The 18,911-nt window shown below is 40.2% G+C and overlaps 1 protein-coding gene across 1 annotated transcript in view; it reads right to left on the bottom strand.

The window, feature by feature from the left end:
* Positions 1–18,911, bottom strand: part of LOC106160362 (uncharacterized) — a 52,774-nt gene that overhangs the window by 6,545 nt on the left and 27,318 nt on the right. Inside the window, exons 2-22 of the mRNA XM_087011485.1 lie at positions 11,504–12,298; positions 10,567–10,715; positions 9,962–10,309; positions 9,401–9,617; positions 8,968–9,165; positions 8,261–8,334; positions 7,469–7,706; positions 6,956–7,195; positions 6,542–6,670; positions 6,124–6,324; positions 5,504–5,761; positions 5,078–5,294; positions 4,611–4,774; positions 4,051–4,218; positions 3,705–3,845; positions 3,096–3,218; positions 2,596–2,718; positions 2,153–2,284; positions 1,666–1,923; positions 881–1,003; positions 362–490 (exon numbers count right to left, since the gene is read on the bottom strand). Coding sequence (XP_086867611.1) covers positions 362–490; positions 881–1,003; positions 1,666–1,923; positions 2,153–2,284; positions 2,596–2,718; positions 3,096–3,218; positions 3,705–3,845; positions 4,051–4,218; positions 4,611–4,774; positions 5,078–5,294; positions 5,504–5,761; positions 6,124–6,324; positions 6,542–6,670; positions 6,956–7,195; positions 7,469–7,706; positions 8,261–8,334; positions 8,968–9,165; positions 9,401–9,617; positions 9,962–10,309; positions 10,567–10,715; positions 11,504–12,298 — 4,425 coding nt within the window. The remainder of the gene's footprint in view (positions 1–361; positions 491–880; positions 1,004–1,665; positions 1,924–2,152; positions 2,285–2,595; positions 2,719–3,095; positions 3,219–3,704; positions 3,846–4,050; positions 4,219–4,610; positions 4,775–5,077; positions 5,295–5,503; positions 5,762–6,123; positions 6,325–6,541; positions 6,671–6,955; positions 7,196–7,468; positions 7,707–8,260; positions 8,335–8,967; positions 9,166–9,400; positions 9,618–9,961; positions 10,310–10,566; positions 10,716–11,503; positions 12,299–18,911) is intronic.

Below are 18,911 nucleotides of genomic sequence, written 5' to 3'. Positions count from 1 at the left end.
TTGAGATAATGATACATTTAAAGAGTAAAAAAATAACAACCAATTTTCTTATAGGGTGGCATAAGGCCTTGGTGGAAACAGAAGCGACACACATTTGTTAGCTATCTTAGCCCTCCCATACCTAGATCGATGTAACAGGATCGATCCATTTTTTCTGAGGGGTTTCTCGCTAAATTGCTGTCAGCTTAAGCGGCTTAGATGTCTGGCACGCCTACTGAAGCTAATAAACGATAATTAATTATCCCCTAGCGTGCCAGACATCTAGGCCGCTTAAGTTAATTGCAATTTAGCGAGAGTCCCCTCGGAGATAGATCGATCCACAGTTAGTAAGATAGGGAATAGTATGGAAATGGTCTCTTACTCTTAACACACGTATGCCCATCGTCTAAATTCAACTGGAAGCCATCATAACAGGCGCAGCTATAAGAACCGTTCTTGTTGTCGCAGATGTATTCACAGAGGTGTGTGCCGCCTGAACATTCGTCCACATCTGGAAAAAAATGTATAAAATAATAAAATATCATTTTCAACATTATAGTTTCAGACTGTCACGTCCTTTCATGTTATCTATTGTTTAAAGGCAAGTGACAATCATAAAATTAGAGCATATCTTTAACGTGTGTTTTGATCCAAGACAATCCGTTTATTTGAACTGATTTACTTGGTATGGAAGCACCATGTCCAAATGCCAACTTAAACTGACAAATATTTAACTACCAGTAAGCAGGTAGAAAAGAATGAAAATAAGCTAAAACATTTGTATGGAACTTACGGGATATTAAAAGTAATAAAAACGTGACGTCAGCGTCATTAAAGAACTCTTTAAAGATAAAAAATTGCGATATTTTGATGCTATTGTTAGACAAAAATTATGACTTGCCTTCACAGCTGAACCCGTCGGCGACCAACCTATAGCCGTCGTTGCAAGCGCACTTGTAACTTCCAGCAGTGTTGACACATGTGGCCTGGCATTGATACGTACCCAGCAAACACTCATCTATGTCTAAATGAAAGAATAAAGAATCATTACAAAAGTCATTCATCTATCTTGGTGTAAAGGTAACACTATTTGCTTCCACTTAACGGCAAGGCTGTATGACGGCACATGTACGACTTATAGAAGTTTTATTTACAGACACTTGTCATTTCAGAAAATATTTTTGTCATTATTTTTAATTTGAACTGTTATGTACTTCCTTGTTTAATAATGTTTTTATGTATTTATTTATAGATCTTGGACACAGTTGGAAACAGTAATTGCCTGGCAGAACGGAACAGAGGTAACGGTATTGCCCATATTCAAAGATAAATGTAGTAGTTTTATAACACAACATTTTTCTGTTTTATTATAAATAAGCTACATAAGTGTGTCATTTATGGAATTTGGGCTGTAATTACTTCATAGATACACACATAAAAAGTTAATACCACACACATAGGTAAATAATAACAATAAATGATTATTTTTCCCGAAAGGACAAGAACCAAACACGTATCTACGATTTTAAAAACATTAAATAGATGGCTACGACAGGCATTCAGTTAGGCATGGAAAAAGATGTCAAAAAATGGTCAATCAACATCTCTTTTAGTAGGGAGATTTTTATATAAAGAATCGCCAGTCCTCTATTTGATTTTTTTCTGACAACATAAATGTCCACTCACCGTTACAACTGCCTGTCTGACTCTTCATATACCCGGAGGGACACACACAGTCATAAGATCCCAGGTTGTTCACGCACTCTCCCCGATCACCGCATATTCCGGGAGTTGTCGCGCACTCGTTCACATCTGTGTCGCACTCGGTCCCCGTCCAGCCGGCTGTGCACCCGGTACACCCGATGGCGGGGTCGCACTCCGTGGCTCGGTCTCCGCAATCGCAGGTGCGACTGCAGTTGACACCCCACGTGTTACCGGTGCACCCTAAAAGATATGGGTCATGGACGTTGGTTGTGAGAGGTATTAATGGCATTAATTAGCTGATAAAATAACGTGGACTTCGATTTCAACAAACTACAACCAACGAACCAACGACTACTGGAAACTTCTTAACAACCTTTTTAACCTTTAAAATCATTATCATGGAAATGAAAAGATGAACGCTTCACTTTGAGAACTATGAAAATGTATGTGTGACGCCTGCTTTACTTACCTACACACGTTCTTTGATCTGTGCTGAGCTGATAGCCGATGTCGCAGTGACATTGATAGCCACCGTCTGTGTTCTTACAGTTCAATTTCTGGCTGCACTTGTTGAGTTGATTGTCTTCACACTCGTTGATATCTGTGAAATGCAACATCACATAAGAAAGCTTATACAGAGCAACGAAGGTAATAACTGTACACGCGCCATCGTTAAAATGTAACAGACTAAAATGTGATGATAAGGATAGGATCGTAGTGATTTGATAGAAATCAGTAGGGAGAAGGCGTTCTTTTGCTTTGAATAAAAAAATGCATGTTCAATTTCTTAAACCCTATTATACAAGTTATAAATGCAAGCACAAACCGATATATGTAACATGTTTAATAGATAATAGTAATGATCAAAAATATAAAAGTAATATAAAGATTAATGAAAAGATGGAACCATACCAATGCAGCGGAATCCCTCTATGAGTCTGTAGCCTATATAACATCCACAGGCTGGCTGCCCACTGGGATCAACTAAACACAACTGGTCGCAGTTAAGGTCCTGGCAACGTTGTGGCTGGGTGGCTGAATAACAATGTGATGACACGCCTTAATATCGATGAACATACCTAATTTACCAACCGATTCTATATTAATAAATTCCGTTTTCTTACACCATAAAACTATTTAGAAGGAATAGTGTCTACAGTTTCCTTTGATTGAGATGCAAATTTGAAAAAAAAGATGTTGATATACTAATTATCGTGTACTATCATATATAGAACCTGTGCGGCTAAGGGGAAAACTTAAGGGCATTGAGTATTACGGGTTTTTAGGCAAAATACACTGCAGTGGAAGCAAATCGCCTGAAAAATTTATTTCAGATTTAGATTCATGTCGATTCATTTAGATTCATGTATATATGTAGACAGTTGCATGTAATGCACGTGTCAGTCACTTACGTGTACAGGACACTCCGTCTGAGAACAGCGTGTAACCGTCGAAACAGGAACATTTGAAATGCCCCTCAGTATTGTTGCAGACTTGAACACAACCAGACGTTCCCTCCTGGCATTCATCGACATCTGTGAAAGTGAAAGATTAAAGATTTGTGTAATGGTCTGTAGCTGTTATAGTTGATATTAATTTTGGTTGTCGTTGTTTGACATCAGTGCACCCAATGCAGCAATACAAGGATTGACATTGTTTATAGCCTGAACAATAATTACAGATAAGGACGAACCTGTGTCGCAATTCTCAATCACTGTTTGTTACGTTATCGATTTATCATTTACGCGCATTTTCTGTTCACTTATTATTCAGTTTACATTCAAGTTCTAGTGTGTTCATAAACGATTTTGATGTCAATATACTTACATGTAGGCCTATATCTTTACTCGTTGTCATTTCTCTTTTTAAATTCTACATGAACGATGTTTACTTTACCCGCAATTTATATTATCATCTCACTACATTGTTGTATGTGCTGGGATTATCTATCTATCTATCTATCTATCTATCTATTATATTAATGCGTGACCTCAATATAAGGTAAGCGCGTGTCCTCGTACCTTGGCACGTGTATGGGTCGTTCGCATCGTTCCTGAAGCCAGCCGCTGTGCAGTTACAGTAGTAGGATCCCACCAGGTTAACGCAGACGCTCGTGTTCCTTGTGCAGTTATTCGTGTCTTCCCTGGCACATTCGTCCACATCTGGTTAAAAATGACGTAAAAGTTCTAAAGATTGCGCGATTTATAACATTGTTCAATATTTTTTATATAAGTAAAACATACATGTACATGTACAGTGGTCAGTACCTGTTTAACTCACTACGGATCGAGGCTATTTTCGCAACGTTTTAAAATGTTAGAGTTTACTACATTTAACTGTAACTTTAAATTGAATTATTTACATTACCTATACATTTAGAACCTCTCTGTTCATATCCTGCTGGACAAGCCGAACACGTGAAGTAGGTGTGATTGGCCTCGTTTTGGAGTTCTGGTGGCAGAGTTGTACACGTGGTCTGTTCCGGGCATTGGTCAAACGCAGCACACCAGTCAATTAAGGTAGAACAGTGGTCACCTGAAGAAAGAAAAGCACGTTAAGACATTGCTAGGACATTGTATTTGTGGTGGAAGTTACTTTTTCTTCAACGATTTTGTTAAATATAACGGTTCTTCCTTCGGCACATTTATATTGCAATTTACTATGCGCTGTTCCTTTGTGGTAAAAAATTTGAATAATGAGGGTAAACTGTACAATTCGATTAGTTAGAAATTTTTATAAACATGGAAGAACAACTGTTTAGGTTTAATACTTCAAGAGATTTGGAAAAGGGGACCAGGGGGCGGACATTATTTATAATTCAATCTAAAATACAAATTTTCTGAAAAAAAAGAAACTTCAAGCTTTTTTGAAATAATGATAACAACTCCAACAACAACAACAACAACAAAAATAATAAAAATAATTACCCCCGTAACCAGTGAAACAGTCGCATTTTACCACTTTATAGACATCACTCATGTCTTCGAGTATGGTGTTGAAGTCGCATGTGCCTTTACCATTACAACCCGAGCACATATTCACAGCGAAGACTGAAGTGGCCACGCCGCCTTTGCCGTCCTTTACCGTGACACTGGTGAAAACGAAAACGAACTTTTATTTAGTAAGACATTTTATCTCAATTTCTCTGCACCAATAGAATATCTGTTGTGACAATGGATTGCGGATGGTTTTGAATACGCCACAAAATTGACATGGGCTCTATGGCCTTTAATATATTCAGCCCAAAATCTTATATTCTGACGAGAAGGGCACTGGAAATTCAGTTGTCTCATTAGTATTACATCATTAGTATAACAGATATTCTATTTCAATTACTTGTTTCCACATAAAAAACGTCGTCCAAGTAAATATACAGTATTATAAAGTTCAGTACCTTAGGTTAACTTTATTTTCGAAACTGCTTGGAGTCCAGGCGATTTTCCGTGCCGTATCATTAACGATAGAAGTGTTCGCCCCCAGAGATAACACGGCCGTCTCAACAAACGTTAAATTGTCCCCGTCAGGGTCTACGAAAGTTGTGAAGATTTCGTTCTGTTGATTGGCTATAATGTTGATAACTGAAGGCCCGGAAATCACAGGTGCCCGGTTTTCTGTGGAGACAGAAGATTGGCGAATGTATAAAAAAAAGAAAACATGGGTGTTTTGAATGGTTTGAGATCGATTTCTTCTAAAACACAAATTTTCTTCTACTTATTCTATTTTTAAGTGTGTTTCATACTGACATATTTGAATGAAAGTCACTTATGATACATGTAATTCCTAAACTGGGGCATTTCACATGGCCTCATGTACCACATACCGACTCTCTTTTCCTGTTCCTCGTTAGTGAGTTGTGTCTCTTTTGTATCCTTAGCAACGTCTAAAGACCTTGTGCGAAGGAAATCGAAAATGCACTGTTTGCTATCCCCGCACAAACGCTTGGCCTCGTCGACCGTGGTCTGGTTGATTCCAGTGGGAATGGCAGTGCCGAAAACAGGAACGAAATTTGAATCTGTGAAGTTGGCTGGTCCAGTGCCAGGTGAGTAGTAAAATAAGGACTCATTTGGGTTGATGTGCCCTGAAACAGTGCGTTAGATAAACAGACATGATGGACATACATGTATTGTGCATAAATAAACTGCAAGTACGTAGTAACGGTACATGCATCATATCGTTCCTACTAAACGATTACAATTACTTTTGATGCAAATGCAGCGATTGTTATGGCCCATAAGAAAACTATACCTCCTTTATTTTATATCAAATAATTCTTGGAATCAAATTCACTATGATGAAAAATTCAGTCTGGGTTCCATGCATGGACATAATGATGTTCCATGTAAACACCACAAGCCGTCCTCTCTATTAAAAGCGCACAAAAAGTAGTAAAAATAATTTAAAAAAAGTACAGAAATGTAGTACTGGGATAGAAATACGTACATTTCTGGCCAAACTCGTAGTAAATCCTTTCCTCATCAGTGGCATTTATGGACAGGACAGTGCCGTTCGGGAGGGCGAAGTCATCATCCGGGTCATTGTTGTAAATTCCCAGCAGCCCTAGTGTCATGTTCGTGTACTCTGCTGGACAAACCACGAAGACGCGCAGGAGCTGTATTCCTTTTGATACTGTCAGGGCAAACCCTGTAAAAGTAACATCATGTAAAGCTACTTGTAAATAAGATATTGGTTGAAAAGTTCCAAGGTCACTAACAACAATCATAGGAAATTAAATCCGATGGTTCAACTACAGTTATATTTCGTTATGTACGAGTGCAGTACATGTACATGTATAATAATCTCTCTCTCTCTCTCTCTCGATCTTACACACATGCACTTACGCATGCACACGCGCACTTACCTGACGCAAAGGAAATATTAAGGGACTCATTGACATGGTCATAGTCTAAATCGACGTAATTGAAGGATTCGTGGTTACTGTTTATCATCAGACTGCTTACTGATTCATTATTGATGAATATTTCCATATCTGCAAAATAAATAAATAAATAAATAAATAAATAAAATAAAATAAAATAAAAATTAATGACTTATCTATATACATATTGGTTAAGATCATGTATTTGGCTTTTGTGATTGTCCTAGTAATCATGTTGAATGGCTCAATGAAAAATAACACGCATGCCCTGAAAATTTAAACAAATTTTGTCTTGGAAACATGTGACAAATTTAAAACAAACAGGCGAGGAAATCGTCAGTTCAGTATCATCTGCCTGTATTCATTGATGCAGCCATGAATCAATAGTAGACTTACGCTGTCTAGTTGAGTCCAGTCGGACGGTGACGATATCGGAGTCGTTATCCCTGGCAGCCACTGCAGTGAAGACCGTGGCATTAGTCGCTTCAGACCCGCTGGCGGCCACTGCCAGTCCTGTGCGTCCTTGCAAGACAAATCTGTCGTTGGACACCTGAAGGAGCGTGTATTCCCCAAGCCCGTTGAAGGTGTACGAGACCTGGTCCATGGTGGTGATGTGAGGGTCTCCCCAGAAAAATGCTGAATAAAAGACGAGGTACCCGTACAGATAGAGCGTACGATATCTGATTATTGTAGAAAGGAGCATTCGATTTTTTCACATTAATTGATTGAGAAACAGAATGTGGACTAATATATGTCGCCTTTGCAATTTTTAAAGAAGGAATTTACGTTTACTTTTTTAAATAAGTAGGATGTAAGAAAAAAATGCAATTTGCAGAAACAATTATGAGAATCAAATGGCGTACAGAGATGTAGAAAAAATTCAACGAAACGGGCAGACATGTAACTCACAAAGTCTAGGTGGTCTGAAGAAAGCACACGTGTCCATCGGTCTATACAGGTAATACAGGTCACACAGAGTTGACTCCCGGCAGCAGTAGACCTTAGGTAAAACATCGTACCGATCGTGTAGAGCATTGAACCATGGTATCCCAGGGTTGTACAATTGGAATGCTCCTGCCTCGTATGTTCTTTGTGTTAAAAGGGCCCCAAACGATTCTGAATTCGGGTCAGTATCGTAGCAACACGTCTGTGTAAGATAACGAAGTGACATATCATGTAATATAATACATTCTGTATACATTTACAGTACAGTGAGAAGAATAAATGGAGCACAGCTATTAAATTTCATGTTAGGACTAGCATTTTTTTATACATGTAATTACTTATTTATTACCACCTCAAGGATGAAGTAAATATAAAGCATAGGACATGTATTGTAATGACCCCAAAACTGTCTTTTTTAAGCAAATATCTGGAAGCATACATTTTAAACGAGTTTAAAAGGATATATTAATGCTTGTCGTATTTTTTCTTGACATTTAGACAATATCAATACAGCAAGATGTCCATAATTAAGGACCATATTTGTTATTATTATTATTATTATTATTATTATTATTAAATTTTGGGATGGGAGTACCATTTGGTTCTATTCACTACCACTTAATAGCAACATCATGAAACTAACAGGAATTTAAACGGGTTGAAAAAGACATAGTGGCGAAGTGGCCACAACGTTTGAAACATATATATATATTTATAAACCACAGATGCGTACCATTTGTCAAAGCAAACACATACCTTTCCAAATTGAAACCCGCGGAGTACAATTCTCCCCCAAAACCGTATTCGGCCACATATGATTCCTGGTGATGCTGAAAAGTTAGATTATACTCAGATTATGATGACAGTACGAAGTTGGTGACTGCTAGTTATCTACATTATAGTCTGTATCAATGATATTGTACACTGATTAACTTTGGTTGAGATTAATATGCCGTTTGGCATATTACTATTATTATTATTATTAATGAGTTATTTATATGTTTGCAGCCTAATGGGTTGAAGTTGTAAATAAAATGTAAGTGTAAATGAATTTTTATATTACTAATTTGCTTAATGTTTAAATAAAACCACATTATAAGACATCTACTGCAGCGTTAAAATTACTGCAATAGAAGTAAGAATTATATGTATTTGTAAAAGAAATTAAAGTTTTGCACAGATCATGAATCACATCTTCGGTTATCTAAAGTACTTGTAAGCATATTTGGTGGTGAAGTCATCAGTGAATAGGGAGTCTAGTCAGCATATGAGATCGACCCGGATATAAGATTGCATTCCATGTTAATTACATAATAAATACGTTTATCATATAATCATATATCAATGAATTTGATGACTGCAGCAGTTACTTTCTCGTCCGAACGAGATTGTAAATAAACCCAGATGATGACGTCACCGCCTACGTCACGGTTACTCCTTGGCGCCATTTCATTTTCGCTCACCTGAGTAATACACAAACATGCGGTTGAATGCCGCCTGTGCAAGTGTGCACGGACATTGAGGCATTATAACAGTGGAAAATCGATTGAACAAAAGTATCTGGTCTGTCCTTTGCTCTGCTGCCCAGTCTCTGCATAGCTGGTCGTAGTTTGGTCTAGGTGGCCGTGTGCACAGTCTAAACGCCCATAAACCCCGTATTCCTGGAAAACATAGCACATAAAGACGTGTATTGCAAAAATGTATATGTAATTATGCATTTTCTTCTATCGACATCATGGAACCTACCCATCAAGTAGTGAAAGTACATGTTTCGTGCAGTGCCAAAGAAAACAAAATATTTCAAAAAATGACTCTATTTTATAGTAATTAAATAAAAAAAAGAGAGACAAATGACAAATGTTTTTTTATCAATATGAAAACACGTTTAACTTATACCTGTATTTCCAGTGACTTTATCCATAGAAAAGGCTTGGCTAAGCGTACGGCCAGATGTGTACGCGTTAAAGTATGCATTGCCATTACCGGTGGTATATCCAACACGTCCCAGAAGTTTCAGGTTCGTGAAGTCAAAGACTGTCATATTGAAAGGATAAAGATACACCGCATACGTTGTAAGCTCATTCGTACAAAGGGCAAGCTGAAACGTGGTTTCCTGAAACGATAATACAACGACGTTTATTTACAACTGACTGTGGCTGGTTTTATTTTTGTTCAGTAGTAACACAATGTTTTTATTCTAAGAAGCCTTTTCATGTGCCCTGATACAAGGCAATGTAACTGCTTACGTATTGTCAAATTTCAAGTGGCTAACTGAATTTGCTCCGTATAGTTTTGTTATTTATTAACCAGATAAAGGGCGCTTAAGTTAGTAGTAGTACATGTACATGTACATATGTATATGCCTTATCATATAGCCAAATAGTTAATGAGTATCTATGTCCTTTAGGTGAAAAAGTTGACAAAATACCATGGACTCGATAAACTGAACAAGACTACCTCTGAATTAAGATACACGTTTCCATTTGGGCTGTACGGATTCATTCTGTGCCACGTGACTACAAACACCATCGACGGCTGAAAGTCGGTATCGTTCAGGTACGTCCTCACGTGATCTCTACAAAGGTCAATGACAGTACGTGCAGTGCTGCTGGTGTTGTAATCAGCATAGTAGTCATATGTCGCGTAGCAGACACTTGCCCCGCGAGATTTGTTTCTTGCATCCAGGTCGGACCAGAAAGGAGCAACGATGGGGATACTGCTGAAAGGTTGACCCTGTAACGGGAACGCCACGGGGGAGAAGGCACAGAATCGTGACCCAAATGACACCAGACCATTCGTGCATACCTGTGGAAATATGATTCGAAATTCAAGCCATTTAAGGTTATGTCATACGAGATATACTACTGTTATTTCACAAATACTAGTAACACATTTATAGATGAAATATTTAATTAAAAGCATGCGAATTACTGGGACAGGGCCTCAGACAACGCAGTCTGAATTGATATGATTTGCTAATTCTTGAGGATGACAATTTAACACAACCTTTTTAGAAAGTGCTATTAAATGTTTTGACATTTTGAAATATTAATTGCACTCACGTAGGCATCAAAGTACGACCTTTGACCCATGCAGAACTCATATTTGAATTTAATTTGTGGTGATGTGTTGTCATCAAGGGCGTCGTAACACGTGTCTGAGCTGGAGTTCTGGAATTCTCTCGCAGGATAATGAGGTTTGCCTTTTCTGTCTGAAGATACAAAAATATGTCATGTAGTTTTGCCGTCGTGACACGATAGAGTCCTCAATGATAAGAGTCCGCTTCCCATTAATTTGTACTGGTAAACCTCGACCTAGATTCTGACCCACTTACGTCAGGTTAATCCTAACCTATATAATCAAGTGGAGGGCGGACTCTGTTAAACAGATAGTTAGACCCCATTCCCATAGATTTTAGATCGATCCATCCCTGTGGGAAGTCTCACTAGATTACTGTCAGCTTAGCCGGCTTAAGCGTCTTTCCTGCCTATTAAAAGCTGTAAGTAATTATGGTGCGCGCTCGGCTGAGTCCAATTTAGCGTGAACCCCCAGGGAGTTAGGTCGATCTAAATCTAAATCTCTGGAACGATCTAAATCTATGGGAATGCATCCTTAGTTTCGTTACTCCCGCGCTGTAGACAGCTAAAATGATACTGTGCGCGTATAAACATTTCCCAAAGCTGTCTTCTCAATGTCTAAATGCCTTGCATTGCTAAATTCAGACCTTTAAAATAATCAAACCCTTCAAATTTAAGTGCAAGACTTAATCATAAAAGAAAATCGAACCCATGTGTAGGGACAGATGGAGCAACGCTTCTTGAGAAAGAGAAATACTTAAATTCGCGGGTAAGTCCCGTATTTGGTGCCGTTACCATATATGTTTATATATACTGTGCCTGGCACATAGACGTCGTGTGAAAAATGGGGATGAAAGACATGAAATATTCCACAAATTTCCAATGAATATAAAACTGTTTTCGCGTAGGTATCTCGATATACCTGGAGGGGGGACCTGGGTAGTTGGGTTAGGGGTAGTAGACGAGGCAAACGCAGTACTACTTGATGAAGACGAGGTCAGTGTTACTGTAGGCTCCACAATGGATGATGTGCCCGTTCCGCTGGGTCCTACTGTAGATGATTCCTCACTGAATGATACAGTAATAGTCTCTGTAATAATGGAGTCTAATGTATATATTTCATCAGTTGTTACTGTAGATGTGCCAGCCTCAGATGATGTCACTGTAGTTTCCTCACTCAGCGATGCTGTAACTGTACCTCTCTCTGTAACACTGGTGTCTTCTGTAGATGTGTCTTTTGCTGTTGTCGCAAATGATGTCACTGTAGCTTCTTCACTAGATGATCCAGTTGCTGTCTCTGTAACACTGGAATCTACTGTAGATGTTTCATCAGTTGTTACTATAGACGTGTCACCTGCAGATGATGTCACTGTTGAGTCCTCACTGGATGATGCAGTAGCTGTCTCTGTTACACTGCTGTCTACTGTAGATGTGTCTTCTAATGTTGTCGCTGTAGCTTCTTCACTAGATGATGCAGTTGCTGTCTCTGTCACACTGGAATCTACTATAGATGTTTCTTCAGTTGTTACTATAGACGTGTCACCTGCAGATGATGTCAATGTTGAGTCTTCACTGGATGATGCAGTTGCTGTCTCCGTAACACTGGGTTCTACTGTAGATGTTTCTTCAGTTGTTACTACAGACGTGTCACCTGCTGATGATGTCAATGTTGAGTCTTCACTGGTTGATGCAGTAGCTGTCTCCGTAACACTGGGTTCTATTGTAGATGTTTCTTCAGTTGTTACTATAGACGTGTCACCTGCCAATGATGTCAATGTAGAGTCTTCACTGGTTGATGCAGTAGCTGTCTCCGTAACACTGGGTTCTACTGTAGATGTTTCTTCAGTTGTTACTATAGACGTGTCACCTGCAGATGATGTCAATGTTGAGCCTTCACTGGATGATGCAGTTGCTGTCTCCGTAACACTGGGTTCTACTGTAGATGTTTCTTCAGTTGTTACTATAGACGTGTCACTTGCTAATGATGTCAATGTTGAGTCTTCACTGGATGATGCTGTAGCTATCTCCGTAACACTGGGTTCTACTGTAGATGTTTCTTCAGTTGTTACTACAGACGTGGCACCTGCCAATGATGTCAATGTTGAGTCTTCACTGGTTGATGCAGTAGCTGTCTCCGTAACACTGGGTTCTACTGTAGATGTTTCTTCAGTTGTTACTATAGACGTGTCACCTGCAGATGATGTCAACGTTGAGTCTTCACTGGTTGATGCAGTAGCTGTCTCCATAACACTGGGTTCTACTGTAGATGTTTCTTCAGTTGTTACTATAGAAGTGTCACCTGCTGATGATGTCAATGTTGAGTCTTCACTGGTTGATGCAGTAGCTGTCTCCGTAACACTGGGTTCTACTGTAGATGTTTCTTCAGTTGTTACTACAGACGTGTCACTTGCCAATGATGTCAATGTTGAGTCTTCAATGCTTGATGCAGTAGCTGTCTCCGTAACACTGGGTTCTACTGTAGATGTTTCTTCAGTTGTTACTACAGACGTGTCACCTGCCAATGATGTCAATGTTGAGTCTTCAATGCTTGATGCAGTAGCTGTCTCCGTAACACTGGGTTCTACTGTAGATGTTTCTTCAGTTGTTACTACAGACGTGTCACCTGCCAATGATGTCAATGTTGAGCCTTCACTGGATGATGCAGTTGCTGTCTCAGTAACACTGGGTTCTACTGTAGATGTTTCTTCAGTTGTTACTATAGACGTGTCACCTGCTGATGATGTCAATGTTGAGGCTTCACTGGTTGATGCAGTAGCTATCTCCGTAACACTGGGTTCTACTGTAGCTGTTTCTTCAGTTGTTACTATAGACGTGTCACCTGCAGATGATGTGAATGTTGAGTCTTCACTGGATGATGCAGTTGCTGTCTCCGTAACACTGAGTTCTACTGTAGATGTTTCTTCAGTTGTTACTATAGACGTGTCACCTGCCGATAATGTCAATGTTGAGTCTTCACTAGTTGATGCAGTAGCTGTCTCCGTAACACTGGGTTCTACTGTAGATATTTCTGCAGTTGTTACTATAGACGTGTCACCTGCCGATGATGTCAATGTTGAGTCTTCACTGGATGATGCAGTTGCTGTCTCCGTAACACTGGGTTCTACTGTAGATGTTTCTGCAGTTGTTACTATAGACGTGTCACCTGCTGATGATGTCAATGTTGAGTCTTCACTGGATAATGCAGTAGCTGTCTCCGTAACACTGGGTTCTACTGTAGATGTTTCTTCAGTTGTTACTATAGACGTGTCACCTGCAGATGATGTCAATGTTGAGTCTTCACTGGTTGATGCAGTAGCTGTCTCCGTAACACTGGGTTCTACTGTAGATGTTTCTTCAGTTGTTTCTATAGACGTGTCACCTGCAGATGATGTCAATGTTGAGCCTTCACTGGATGATGCAGTTGCTGTCTCCGTAACACTGGGTTCTACTGTAGATGTTTCTTCAGTTGTTACTATAGACGTGTCACCTGCCGATGATGTCAATGTTGAGTCTTCACTGGATGATGCAGTTGCTGTCTCCGTAACACTGGGTTCTACTGTAGATGTTTCTTCAGTTGTTACTACAGACGTGTCACCTACCAATGATGTCAATGTTGAGTCTTCACTGGTTGATGCAGTAGCTGTCTCCGTAACACTGGGTTCTACTGTAGATGTTTCTTCAGTTGTTACTATAGACGTGTCACCTGCAGATGATGTCAATGTTGAGCCTTCACTGGATGATGCAGTTGCTGTCTCCGTAACACTGGGTTCTACTGTAGATGTTTCTTCAGTTGTTACTATAGACGTGTCACCTGCTGATGATGTCAATGTTGAGTCTTCACTGGTTGATGCAGTAGCTATCTCCGTAACACTGGGTTCTATTGTAGATGTTTCTTCAGTTGTTACTATAGACGTGTCACCTGCTGATGATATCAATGTTGAGTCTTCACTGGATGATGCAGTAGCTGTCTCCGTAACACTGGGTTCTACTGTAGATGTTTCTTCAGTTGTTACTACAGACGTGTCACCTGCTGATGATGTCAATGTTGAGTCTTCACTGGATGATGCAGTTGCTGTCTCCGTAACACTGGGTTCTACTGTAGATGTTTCTTCAGTTGTTACTATAGACGTGTCACCTGCTGATGATGTCAATGTTGAGTCTTCACTGGATGATGCAGTAGCTATCTCCGTAACACTGGGTTCTACTGTAGATGTTTCTTCAGTTGTTACTATAGACGTGTCACCTGCAGATGATGTCAATGTTGAGTCTTCACTGGATGATGCAGTAGCTATCTCCGTAACACTGGGTTCTATTGTAGATGTTTCTTCAGTTGTTACTATAGACGTGTCACCTGCTGATGATGTCAATGTTGAGTCTTCACTGGATGATGCAGTAGCTGTCTCCGTAACACTGGGTTCTACTGTAGATGTTTCTTCAGTTGTTACTATAGACGTGTCACCTGCAGATGATGTGAATGTTGAGTCTTCACTGGATGATGCAGTTGCTGTCTCCGTAACACTGGGTTCTACTGTAGATGTTTCTTCAGTTGTTACTATAGACGTGTCACCTGCTGATGATGTCAATGTTGAGTCTTCACTGGATGATGCAGTAGCTGTCTCCGTAACACTGGGTTCTACTGTAGATGTTTCTTCAGTTGTTACTATAGACGTGTCACCTGCCGATGATGTCAATGTTGAGTCTTCACTGGATGATGCAGTAGCTGTCTCCGTAACACTGGTTACTACTGTAGATGTTACTTCAGTTGTTACTATAGACGTGTCACCTGCCGATGATGTCAATGTTGAGTCTTCACTGGATGATGCAGTAGCTGTCTCCGTAACACTGGGTTCTACTGTAGATGTTTCTTCAGTTGTTACTATAGACGTGTCACCTGCTGATGATGTCAATGTTGAGTCTTCACTGGTTGATGCAGTAGCTGTCTCCGTAACACTGGGTTCTACTGTAGATGTTTCTGCAGTTGTTACTATAGACGTGTCACTTGCTAATGATGTCAATGTTGAGTCTTCACTGGATGATGCTGTAGCTATCTCCGTAACACTGGGTTCTACTGTAGATGTTTCTTCAGTTGTTACTACAGACGTGGCACCTGCTGATGATGTCAATGTTGAGTCTTCACTGGTTGATGCAGTAGCTGTCTCCGTAACACTGGGTTCTACTGTAGATGTTTCTTGAGTTGTTACTATAGACGTGTCACCTGCAGATGATGTGAATGTTGAGTCTTCACTGGATGATGCAGTAGCTGTCTCCGTAACACTGGGTTCTACTGTAGATGTTTCTTCAGTTGTTACTATAGACGTGTCACCTGCCGATGATGTCAATGTTGAGTCTTCACTGGATGATGCAGTAGCTGTCTCCGTAACACTGGGTTCTATTGTAGATGTTTCTTCAGTTGTTACTATAGACGTGTCACCTGCCGATGATGTCAATGTTGAGTCTTCACTGGATGATGCAGTAGCTGTCTCCGTAACACTGGGTTCTACTGTAGATGTTTCTTCAGTTATTAGTATAGACGTGTCACCTGCAGATGATATGAATGTTGAGTCTACACTGGATGATGCAGTAGCTGTCTCCGTAACACTGGGTTCTACTGTAGATGTTTCTTCAGTTGTTACTATAGACGTGTCACCTGTCGATGATGTCAATGTTGAGTCTTCACTGGTTGATGCAGTAGCTGTCTCCGTAACACTGGGTTCTACTGTAGATGTTTCTGCAGTTGTTACTATAGACGTGTCACTTGCTAATGATGTCAATGTTGAGTCTTCACTGGATGATGCTGTAGCTATCTCCGTAACACTGGGTTCTACTGTAGATGTTTCTTCAGTTGTTACTACAGACGTGGCACCTGCCAATGATGTCAATGTTGAGTCTTCACTGGTTGATGCAGTTGCTGTCTCCGTAACACTGGGTTCTACTGTAGATGTTTCTTCAGTTGTTACTATAGACGTGTCACCTGCAGATGATGTCAATGTTGAGTCTTCACTGGTTGATGCAGTAGCTGTCTCCATAACACTGGATTCTACTGTAGATGTTTCTTCAGTTGTTACTATAGAAGTGTCACCTGCTGATGATGTCAATGTTGAGTCTTCACTGGTTGATGCAGTAGCTGTCTCCGTAACACTGGGTTCTACTGTAGATGTTTCTTCAGTTGTTACTATAGACGTGTCACCTGCCGATGATGTCAATGTTGAGTCTTCACTGGTTGATGCAGTAGCTGTCTCCGTAACACTGGGTTCTACTGTAGATGTTTCTTCAGTTGTTACTATAGGCGTGTCACCTGCTGATGATGTCAATGTTGAGTCTTCACTGGATGATGCAGTTGCTGTCTCCGTAACACTGGGTACTACTGTAGATGTTTCTTCAGTTGTTACTACAGACGTGTCACTTGCCAATGATGTCAATGTTGAGTCTTCAATGCTTGATGCAGTAGCTGTCTCCGTAACACTGGGTTCTACTGTAGATGTTTCTTCAGTTGTTACTACAGACGTGTCACCTGCCAATGATGTCAATGTTGAGTCTTCACTGCTTGATGCAGTAGCTGTCTCCGTAACACTGGGTTCTACTGTAGATGTTTCTTCAGTTGTTACTATAGACGTGTCACCTGCAGATGATGTCAATGTTGAGCCTTCACTGGATGATGCAGTTGCTGTCTCAGTAACACTGGGTTCTACTGTAGATGTTTCTTCAGTTGTTACTATAGACGTGTCACCTGCTGATGATGTCAATGTTGAGGCTTCACTGGTTGATGCAGTAGCTATCTCCGTAACACTGGGTTCTATTGTAGCTGTTTCTTCAGTTGTTACTATAGACGTGTCACCTGCAGATGATGTGAATGTTGAGTCTTCACTGGATGATGCAGTTGCTGTCTCCGTAACACTGAGTTCTACTGTAGATGTTTCTTCAGTTGTTACTATAGACGTGTCACCTGCCAATGATGTCAATGTTGAGTCTTCACTAGTTGATGCAGTAGCTGTCTCCGTAACACTGGGTTCTACTGTAGATATTTCTGCAGTTGTTACTATAGATGTGTCACCTGCAGATGATGTCAATGTTGAGCCTTCACTGGATGATGCAGTTGCTGTCTCCGTAACACTGGGTTCTACTGTAGATGTTTCTTCAGTTGTTACTATAGACGTGTCACCTGCAGATGATGTCAATGTTGAGTCTTCACTGGATGATGCAGTTGCTGTCTCCGTAACACTGGGTTCTACTGTAGATGTTTCTTCAGTTGTTACTACAGACGTGTCACCTGCTGATGATGTCAATGTTGAGTCTTCACTGGTTGATGCAGTAGCTGTCTCCGTAACACTGGGTTCTACTGTAGATGTTTCTTCAGTTGTTACTATAGACGTGTCACCTGCAGATGATGTGAATGTAGAGTCTTCACTGGTTGATGCAGTAGCTGTCTCCGTAACACTGGGTTCTACTGTAGATGTTTCTTCAGTTGTTACTATAGACGTGTCACCTGCAGATGATGTCAATGTTGAGCCTTCACTGGATGATGCAGTTGCTGTCTCAGTAACACTGGGTTCTACTGTAGATGTTTCTTCAGTTGTTACTATAGACGTGTCACCTGCTGATGATGTCAATGTTGAGGCTTCACTGGTTGATGCAGTAGCTATCTCCGTAACACTGGGTTCTATTGTAGCTGTTTCTTCAGTTGTTACTATAGACGTGTCACCTGCAGATGATGTGAATGTTGAGTCTTCACTGGATGATGCAGTTGCTGTCTCCGTAACACTGAGTTCTACTGTAGATGTTTCTTCAGTTGTTACTATAGACGTGTCACCTGCTGATGATGTCAATGTTGAGTCTTCACTGGATGATGCAGTTGCTGTCTCCGTAACACTGGGTTCTACTGTAGATGTTTCTGCAGTTGTTACTATAGACGTGTCACCTGCTGATGATGTCAATGTTGAGTCTTCACTGGATAATGCAGTAGCTGTCTCCGTAACACTGGGTTCTACTGTAGATGTTTCTTCAGTTGTTACTATAGATGTGTCACCTGCAGATGATGTCAATGTTGAGTCTTCACTGGTTGATGCAGTAGCTGTCTCCGTAACACTGGGTTCTACTGTAGATGTTTCTTCAGTTGTTTCTATAGACGTGTCACCTGCAGATGATGTCAATGTTGAGCCTTCACTGGATGATGCAGTTGCTGTCTCCGTAACACTGGGTTCTACTGTAGATGTTTCTTCAGTTGTTACTATAGACGTGTCACCTGCAGATGATGTCAATGTTGAGTCTTCACTGGATGATGCAGGTGCTGTCTCCGTAACACTGGGTTCTACTGTAGATGTTTCTTCAGTTGT

Source organism: Lingula anatina, chromosome 4 (assembly GCF_051362555.1).
Source record: "Lingula anatina isolate TDL-2025a chromosome 4, LinAna3.0, whole genome shotgun sequence".
In the NCBI taxonomy this organism is placed as follows: domain Eukaryota; kingdom Metazoa; phylum Brachiopoda; class Lingulata; order Lingulida; family Lingulidae; genus Lingula; species Lingula anatina.
The sequence above is the reverse complement of the archived record's forward strand: the minus strand, read 5'-3'. Positions and strand labels throughout refer to the sequence as shown.